Source organism: Notothenia rossii (genome assembly GCF_949606895.1).
Source record: "Notothenia rossii genome assembly, chromosome: 8".
Classification (NCBI taxonomy): Eukaryota; Metazoa; Chordata; class Actinopteri; order Perciformes; family Nototheniidae; genus Notothenia; species Notothenia rossii.
This window is the reverse complement of record NC_136906.1, coordinates 8,225,329-8,235,913: the sequence shown is the minus strand read 5'-3', so window position 1 is coordinate 8,235,913 and position 10,585 is coordinate 8,225,329. Positions and strand designations below refer to the sequence as shown.

General features: G+C 40.9%; 1 protein-coding gene across 1 annotated transcript; it reads right to left on the bottom strand.

Moving 5' to 3' along the window:
- Nucleotides 1-667: 667 nt before the first annotated feature.
- syngr3a (synaptogyrin 3a) lies at nucleotides 668-10,376 on the bottom strand. Its single transcript, XM_079644502.1, has 4 exons — nucleotides 10,204-10,376; nucleotides 6,826-7,060; nucleotides 6,102-6,247; nucleotides 668-4,432 (listed from the first exon to the last, which is right to left on the bottom strand). The coding sequence occupies exons 1-4, from the start codon at nucleotides 10,303-10,305 to the stop codon at nucleotides 4,223-4,225; spliced, it is 693 nt and encodes a 230-aa protein (XP_079500628.1). The 5' UTR covers nucleotides 10,306-10,376; the 3' UTR covers nucleotides 668-4,222.
- Nucleotides 10,377-10,585: the final 209 nt, after the last annotated feature.

The window sequence follows — 10,585 nt, the reverse complement described above, 5'->3', positions numbered from 1 at the left end:
CACTGCGCCACAGCCTTCCAGCATTCTTGCTTTTCTAAGTGGTTACCTTCATGGTAGATGGCACCTTGGATAAAGGCCTGACATTGAATGTAAATCAAGAATTTGTTGATATAAGTTCAAGGTGACTGAACTCACAAAACACGTTTTCTGTCATATGCTAATTATAATATCATTTGACACGTATGTCTAGAATTAAATAAGGTGATAACATTTGACAGACATTGGATTGGACATCAGATTGGATAGTCAGAAAAGGACACACAATTCCACACTGCTAAATGTGACTGGATGCAAAATGACATCCTGGTATTTTTTGGCATCCTGCAATTGACACTTTATACTTTTCTGGTATACTAAATAGTACTCGCACCGCAGAATGTCGCACTGCATACGCTAATTTGATTAATCTAGTGCTATCATCATCTTTTCAGCGGAGCAGAAACTTCAGTGGATGTTTGAGTCACATGTCTAATTTACGTTGTTTTGATTGCACGGTTTTTATCGACGCTATTTCCACTTCAGCCAAACATTTGTCCTAATTGTCTTTTGTTTCCACTCACAATTAAAGACAGTGTCATTTCACACATTGGTATACATTCATTTCAATGACAAAAACCAACATTTCTTCACAGATTAAAGTCGGTGGACAGAAACAGGCAGTCCAAAACATGTTTTCTTTTTTATTCGAGTGACGGTCAGACTGCAGTCCAGAGACATTCAGGTAATAGACAGTGACACACATCTGTACACAGCGCTTTACACTGAAGAGGTCAAACACCTTCAGAACAGGAAGAAACAACTCAGAAGAAACATGTTAAAGGGGGAGCACGCTACAAAAATCAATGTTTACTTATCTGTTGATCAATGGGGGGGGGGGGGGGATATTGTAACATCCATGCAATGAATTATACTGGAAACCACACAACTGATGGCACCCGCGTTACTACAGATCATCACCTTTTTAAAGCCTCAGTCCAACAGAAACGACAGCATTTAAGACTCTGATTTTGGCGTTTTCAAGAGTGGTCAAACAAAGTATTTCAAACAAAGAACAAACCTAGTTCATAAATAATCATTAATATTGTTTTTAGATTTTTTTTTAGTAGTACAGGAAAAGCCATACCCTAGACAGCGTCACACACAGGTTCCATTTACTTCAATAACGTACTGAATTTGACAATCAACCAATACCACGGTAGTGTACATGGGCCAGAGCACAAAACATAGAGAATGCTGCCGTTATTTTTTTATCTAACACACTGACTGAAGAGACTAAAGCACTGAGAAGAATATCACATCCTGACCTGACAGTACCCCAAACTACGAAATAGTGTTACCTGAAACCACCAGTCTCACCTGACCACAGTTAACAGGTTATACGGAAGATTTAAAGAACTGTACCAGCGTTTTTTCATCGTTTATTAGCATATATGTTCATGCTTGAAGGATTATAACTTTAATGTTTTGTCAGAGTTTAATTATTTTGAAGTTCAAGCAGCTAATAAGCGTATATTTAAAGAAAAAAAAAACAAGGCTAATAGCTGTTTAAAAAGGGAGTTGTAATGTTGACACACATTGTAGGAAACTTCAATGTTGCACCATTTCCTAAAACAATATAAAAGGAATGTGTTCTTAACTTATGTATTTTCGTTTATAACGTGTACTCGCTTAACTACGTGTTCTTCTAAAAACTTCAGGGAGTAATTGGTTCTAATATTGACACAAATTGAAGATAAAAGGATAAGACTTTAATTTGCACCCTTTCCAGAACACCTTTTTTTGCTGACACAGTCTGGTCATGCTCACAGGTCAATCTTAATTACCAATTATTAAATCCTTATTACCTAGAACAAACACATATTTGCCTCATCAATTTTCCTTAAGACCACATCTGAAATCTGCATTGTTACTTTAAAATATTTGATTATCATGTATTTTTCAAGATTTGATAACCCTTTTGATTCGGATACATATTTGTTGGGGCTTAATCTGTAACACAGAGCCCGTTCTTTGTTGGCACACGTTTGTGTAGAGTAGCCTTTTCTACGAGTGTACACTTATTTGGATTACATGTAGAAAACAGAGCCTGAACTTTGAGTCGTTTGTTGCCCTACTAAGTTAGGTTCATGGCTGCAGGAAATGTGAGTTTCAGTCAGTATTCTAATACAGTTTCACCCTGGAGCTTTGCGATGCGTGAACACAAAGTGTACGTGTGACCAACGACATCATGAGGTTTACATAGCGTCACTGAATAAACAAAGAGCTTTTTTGTCACAATTCGACATTAAACTGTGATTATTTTAACACAAAAAAGGAATCCTGCCGGCTGCACTGAAGGCGGGCGATTCTCACTTTTGCAAACCAACCTAAGAATGACATAGTATTCAATATATAATGAGATCTATACAACAACTTCATGCATTAGAATCATGATTATAACTGCAAACCCCAGTTGTGCGCTCGACAGGTCAATTACATCATATCGTTCTATATTTGGCTCTTTTCATCAAATAAAAAAACACACACACTTTGTAACTCACACACCTTGACAGTGACACTGATAATATATCTATTTAGCAGAAGGACTACCTTTATTTTGGGGAAATGATTACATGTGTGTAACAGACTTATGGTTTCCTCCTCTGCTCTAAAACTTTGACACACACATGTTCAAGAAAATAACTTTTTCTGCACCACAAAATCGAATGAACCTCACACACTCACACATTTGTCACACACACCACACAACATGTGGATGCACGCCACACACACATACACACACCAGGACTACAGATTGGCGAGTGAACCACGACACAGACACACACACACACACACCGACATGGTTGGCATGGTTACTATCTACATCAGGGCCCAACGTCCACCCAACCCTGTCACCATGGCAACAAATCCAGACCCTCCCTCTTTCCTCAATGGCAGGATCAGTAAATTAGCCAACTAGCGATCCTTAACCTCCCACACACACACTTTTTTCTTTTAGCCTGAGACTGCACTGACTGAACCTCACCAACATAAAAGCCCATCCTGCTCTGTGATTACATACACTCCAATAGACATTAACGACATGGGGCAGTTTGGCAGCTTCTAAAACGTAAACATAAACAGACCTGACTTACCCAGAATCCCCCCAACTCGCTCCGATTTATACACACTCAACACCCAACATAGGACACTGTCTCAAACCACACACATTCCCTGGTAACATGGGAGATCTTTGTAGTTGTTTTTATGGTTGTTTTATGTCTCTGTCGTCTTGTGGTAGTTTTCCAACTCTTTGTAGTTATTTTGTTTATTTGTATGGTTGTTTTTTGAGTCTTTTAATGTTTCTATGTAGTTTTTTGAGTTGTTTTGTGTGTCGTCTTTGTTTTAAACCTCTTTGCGGTCCTTTTGTGTGTCTTTATGGGGGAATTTTTTACCGCATTTGTTTTTGTAAAATTCAAGTACCAGTATGTAATTGGAGACAGTGCCTATCATTGGTCTAATCTGACGTAACTAGCCTACCTACAGTACAGTATATACCTACCTACAGATAAGATGTGAGATATTGCACTTAGTCACAAAACATCGTCGTTGTTTTTTTACAGCATGTGGAAATCTACTAAATTAAGTCACTGTCTGAGACACACAGTACAGTATGGCACTTAGTTGATTTCTAATTTAAGATACATGCAGATTGAACACACAGGATTACTGTTAACTGCAGCAGGGAAAGATGAAGGAAAGACCAGACCGTACTGTAGCTTTAAAAAAAAAGGATTTGGATGAAAACAAAAGGATGAAGGTGCTATGTGAGTGTTTCTGCACATTGTTTTAATCTAATACTGCTTTGTGGTGGAGTCACTCACTTGTTGATCCCTTCATCTCTTGGTCAAAATAGTGTTTGGATACTGCAAAGTGGCCTCCTCTTCTACATTCCCTCCTGTTGATTTCTTTTCATCTCACCTGCTCTGATTTGCAAAGTTTAACACACACTTCAAAAAGACTTCAGATAAAGCTGGAATGTGTTTAAGGAAAGGAAAGTGAGCAAGAAGAAGGAACAAAGGAGGAAAGGCCGTTTTCTTTTTCTCCAACAATTACTGAAAAACTCAGCCCAGATAAACACATACACAGCTGCAGGTGTAACATCACAGAAAGCTAATTTAATATCACTTTCTTCGTATCCCTCACCCCTGAACCTACTATTCCTCCATCAGGTCTTCCTTATCTAGTAAATGGGAACCTGGTATGTGGGCGCTGCGTTGTTCTCGGTGAACGGCGGGCTCTGGTAGGTCTCTGAGGTCTCGGTGGTTTCGCCCACCGGTGAGTTGGAGGGGTAGGGCTGGGTGGGGGCGCCGCCGTCCATGTGCTCCGTGGTGAACAGAGTCATGTCTGTGCCGAGCAGATACTTCTGGACTGCACGGACTGTGAGACCGGCCTGCGGGGGGGGGGGAGGGGGAGAGGAGGGAAAATAGATGGAGGAATATTAAAGGCCACCTATTATACTGTTTTTCATCAATATATTATAGGTCTCAGATATATACTAAGCATGTCTCTGAAGTGTTTTGGGTTACCTTGGTTGCTGATTGGCTAATGGTTACACAAGCCAAAAAATCGTTATGACATAAAGTGGCCTAAATCTGATCAGAAACGTTCAGAATCTCTTTATGCAGAGGGGACACATGGTTATTTATAAAAGACATGTGGATATTGCATAATAGGTGACCTTTAACAACTCTAGTTGGTGCATGGACGACGTTGGCTGTGTGGTCGTGTTTCAATCAGAAGGTTGTGGGTTCAATCCCTTGTCGATGTATCCTTAGGCAAGATACTTAACCCTAAATTGCTCCCAATGACATGGCTGACGATGTTTGAGTCTGTTTTATGATTGTTAGCTTACTTGATCAAAATGGCACATTGCTCCAAATGAATGTGGTGTGAATGATGTGAATGTAAAGCGCTTTGAGGGCTCGTAAAGACTCAGTAAAGCGCCCTAAAAGTACAGTCCATAGTCCATTTACCATTCACTAGTCAAGCCAGACAGAATCAATAAAGCCATGATTTCACAGCCAGATCACAGTTAGACATGTTAAAGTATTGTCCTCTAGCAGATGATAAAATCTTGCCAGAAACAGACTACTTTTAAGAGTTCATGGATGGCTTATCAAACAGAGCTAACAGGCTCTGGGGCCCGGCTGCTCAGGGGCCTCGAATCCAGAGAGGCTGTTTGTAGTGTTGGCTTTAACTTTGGAAAGTCACATCACTCAGTGAAAAGTGTGCATGTCCTGCTAAACATTATTAGACATATACAGTAATATATACAATGTATCTGAGGAGAGGACGTAGAGAAAGGAGTGTCACATCCTCTATTTGTCTCCGGGGAGATATTCAGGTGCTGTTAAAAAACAACGCAGCTGAAGTCATGGTTGACAAGATGTGATTGAAAAATATGTTGAAATGATTTTCTCTCTATAGTTAGGAGGGGGCTTCCATGCATATCTGCCGACAGCCCATAGTTTCATAATCAGCCCATTGTTTATAATAGATTTTATTTAAAAGCTGTGTATGTTCTCTGCAGTCCTCAGGGACAAACCTGGAGGTTGTGAGGTTCAGGGTTATTTTGATGGTTCAGTGAAGGAGAGAGCATGTCAGTCACCGATTGGATGGTTAAAGGATGATCTGCACTCAATAACAATAACCCATATCCCAGGGGGAGGGGCAGATGTTTTGATTGTGGGCCATAAATAAAAAGATAATCGTAGTAACCGGCCGAACAAAAGTACTTCATTGTTCTTGACGAGTTAGACCGCAAGAAACAGTGTTTCTAGAGCAGAAAACCCATACAATTTGCCAACGCACAAAATATTAAGTGCATTTAGAACAAAGCCAAATATTTGTTTATGTTCGTGGACCAAGCGCTCATGTAAAAGATAACAATAACAATCTAAATGTATAAACTGTGTATCTGTTAGTCTAATTTGAAATGTTACAAACAGAACAGGAAGAAATTGAAAAATATTACTTTCCATCCCAAAAGGTTAAGACTGATATAATCTAACTAATTCTAATTTCACACTGTGTATGTGTATGTAGTGGCATGTTCTTACCCAGGTGATTATGGAGAAGAAGGAGAAGGCGATGGCCGCCCGGGCTGCGTCCGCCCCCTGGTTGAGTGGCAGCTCGTCAGCCATGGTTTGAGACCACTGATTGGCCAAGAAGCAAAAACTTACAAAGTACAGGAAGGCCCAGAAACCTGCCAGAAACAAGCAGGACAGAAACAAGCCGTTACAGCAGAGAGAAAGGTAAACTCCAAGTAAACATGAGACACCGTCTGCAGCTGCTCTCAGATCTGAGCCAGCAGAAGCAGTTATTTGTTCCTCATTTCTCTTACATCTATTATCTATGTTCACACGTATAATTTTTCTTGATGTTTTGTGTTTCAAAAAGGATCTGAAAAAAAGAAGTGGGCCTACTTATTTTTGTCATTTTGGGGAAACCCAGTCTATTTAATCCTTTAATCACAAGTTGACTAAGAAATCTCCGAAGTACAAAGGCTGTGTCTTGCACTTCCTGACTCTTTAGATGAATAATAAAAATAGGACCAAACTTGAAAAGCATTCAGCTGAAACAAAGAATCAGGCCCCACCCTTTTTTTTTGCATTTTGGGAAAACCCAGCCTTTAGATTTGTTCAAACACAGACTAACTATGAAATATCCAATGTTCAAATGTTGTCTTCCAATTCCTGAATCTTTTGAAGGAAGTAATGGACCCTTATCATATCGACTCTGTTCTACCTGTGTAAAAACAACCTAACTTGACTTCCTTCTCACCTGAGAATCCGATCTCAACCATGATGGCCTTCTTCCTGTCCTTGACGGAGCTGATGGAGGCAAACTTGTAGTCGAGCAAGAAGAAGAAGGAGCAGGCCAGCAGCCCCACCAGGCCCACGAACACGCCGTAGTTGCAGGCGTCTGCGTTCTTATTGAAGATGCAGTGGAGACGCTCGCTGCCCATATTGACATAGCCCTCGTTCACGATGGAGGCGAAGACCACCAGGGAAAATATCTGTGGACGGGGTGGCAAGAGGAGGAAAGATTGAGAAGAGGAAGAAAGCTATAGACATGTGAGAGGAAATGGACGAAGACAAAAAGATAATTAAAGAGGTTTATGCTTTTGGGGGTTTTCCCTTTCTGTAGTGTGTTATATAGGTTTTTGTGCATGTAAATGGTCTGCAAAGGCTAACATCCCTGTCTTCCCTCCAGAGGTAATTTCTGTCCCACCCCCTCCTGCATGAAATGCCTCCATAGGACTACTTTGTTTACTTCAATAACACAGTGACATCACTATGTATTGCTCGCACTTCAATTGGCTAGCCCTCCAACCCATTGCACGTGACAGGCTAAGGGGCGGGCCATCTGTAAGCAGTTGACCAATCTGAACAGAGCCGGCCTGCTAACCAATTAGAGCAGACTGGTGCTGGTTTCAGACAGAGGGTGAAAAGAGGTGCTGCAGCACAGGCAGTATGAGAGAAATAAAGAGGTTTTTGAACATTAAAGCATGGAGACATGTCAAAGTAGAGACACTAAATACACATTTTAAACCAAAAATAGCATAATAGCCCCCCCCCCCCTTCAACATATGATGTATTGCCTAAACAATACAATTATTCTCTGTCTCTATTGATGCAGGCTCACTGGATTTGTGGCAGCAGCGTCTCGTTGAGCGCGCTGAGACCAAAAGCATTAACTTAATTTCCTCTCTTTCTCTCTGATTGACCGAATACGTGGAGGCTTCACTTCCTATCAAGAACCACATCGTCCTGAGGCGGTGTGTATACCAAAACAGGAAGTGTGATAAAGGTTGATATATAGCTCATGCTTTAACCCCTTTTATTCATGTGAGTTCACCCTACATGTATGTGTATGAAGAACACCCTTCTTCAGGTCTGATCTCTAGTATTTCTTCCTACCTCTGTTCTGGACTCACCCGCCGACACTGATCAGCTGACTAACACTGGGTGGCAGAATAGGGCCATGTGACACACACACACACACACACACACACACACACACACACACACACACACACACACACACACACACACACACACACACACACACACACACACACACACACACGCACAGAGAAATGCACTCACACTTGGGGGTGTGCATCACATGATGATGGAGGGACTCACAATGGGATAATGTCTGGTCCACATTTTAAACATCACATGTGTGGATATAATCTGAGCAGACACACTCTGGTGCTTTTAGTGAATCGACATGCATCAAAGTAATGTATCTCCAAATGGATCTGCAAACTTTCATTGATTTCTTTGCAAGGTTTTAAAAAAACATTTTTACGCCTAGTTATAAGAAAATTCTTCTTTGTCGAATATATTTACCACAATTTGTAGTATTCAGCCTACTACAAGAGTCATTTGTCAAATGTGTTTCTTTACTTATTTAGTCTTCTTACTTTCCCTTTTATTGTCTCATCCTCATTTTGATTTCCTTGTTCCTAAATTATTCGACAATCAGCTTTATAGCAAAGCTGGAGAGAGCAGAAGAGTCTTTGTAGCCAGAAAGTACAGGAAAGAATTGCACTAAGTTATAATATAAAGGTAATTGCACTTGTGAGTTTTCAATTTTGTATTTGCTTTGACTTTTTACAGCACTGGATTCAGCTGCCAAAGTGCATCTAAAATTAAGTTTAAAAAAAAAACTACATCCATGCAGCTTCAACAGTGAAATGGTTATTTTGCTATATTGCATTAGTATTTACATCACATTTTTGTCTTTGATCCAAATACTTTAGTAACTCGACAGCTTTCTGATAAAAACAAAATACTGAATGTATCGATTGGGGTGACATGATACACCGGTATTGACCATAAATGTTACATTTTTTTTTAATGAATTATCTATTATTGTTTCATGCTCACACCAACACTGTTTGGAGATGTTGAGGCTGCAAGAATGTCTCTATATTTATATAGATATCGCGAGATTACCCATATCGTGATTTATTTTGTTATCACAACAGACCTAATCGATACTATTGGCAAATGTAGCTAATTGTACTTGAGTAAGATTTAGGCTATACACCAACAAACAACAAAATAGGCAATTTAACTTTAAATCACAATGTGGTATTAAAATATTGACACATTGATATGTCCTCTCAAGGGCTCAGTAGTAAATCATAACCGCCTGGTCACTATAGAAACATCCAGAATAACATATTTAATATATGTGCATCCAACCATATGCTCTCATTCAGATGTACAGTAATTAGCTATTCGGTGTGTCTTTCAAAAAATCCCCGCACTGGTAAAGGAGACATTCTCCGTAGAGGTCTCTACAATACTCTAATTTCCCCTCCTCGACTCCTATCCTCGACTCCTATCCTCGACTCCTATCCTCGAGACTTAGTGCCGCCCACAGGAGATGCGTTACATCAAACGTCAGACGCGTGTCCGTGGCCCTGCGTGCGTAATGAAAGAGCGCGGACCAATCACAGGTGGGAAGACGGACGAAGACCGTTTAGGGTAAAACAGCAAAATCATTAGCTGGAAATATGATTGGCGTTATAAAAAAACGATGGTCTGTTTAGTCAATAACACCTTTTTATTATAAAGGACAATCCATGTGAAAATCCTAATGGTTGAGATTTAAACCAGGAAGCAGGAGGATGGACAATTAGCCTATTTGTTTTTTATATGTCCTATACAATCCGCGTTTGGTCTACTACACATGTTAGTCTTGATTGATAAAGCTCTATACCAGGCGAGATTTTTACAATAAGAAAAGGTGAGGAAAGGACGTTTTCCTCCATGAAAAAACATCTGTAGTGAAATCAGTTTCATGGTCAGGGAGTCAGACAGACACCAGGCCTTGGTTACACCCTGTACGATACATTTCTATATGAAAAAACATCAACATACACCTTCATTTCCATTTTACGCACCCTGTTTATCCATTATCGAGTATATTTGCAGTGGGAACACGTCAGTTGTTTCGCGCAGCGGCGACAGCACACACACACGCACACGCACACACACACACACACACACACACACACACACACACACACACACACACACACACACACACACACACACACACACACACACACACACACACACACACACACACACACACACACACACAGAAGCAGTGCCTGGGGGAAAAAACAGCTCTCACCCAGGAAAGCACTCTGAGGATGGTCTGCGGCTGTTTGGCGAAGCTAATCGGGTCGATAGTGGACCCGGTCCGGCCCGCTCCGAACGATCCCACTCCGTCCATCTTCACTCTCTCTCTCCCTTTCTGTCTCTCTGTATCTCTCTCTCTCTCTCTCTCTCTCTCTCTCTCTCTCTCTCTCTCTCTCTCTCTCTCTCTCAGTACGCTCCTCCCGTCTCCTCACTCAGCAGGATGGATGCGCTGCTCTGCTGTAGGGACGGGTCCTGCGCGCTCACGTACATGAGCGCAGGCACAGAGGAGGACGCGGCGACTTACGGGAGCGTGCGTAACTGGCGACGTGACCGAGCTATATTGAGACAGTTATGGGGTTAATTATAACAGAGGT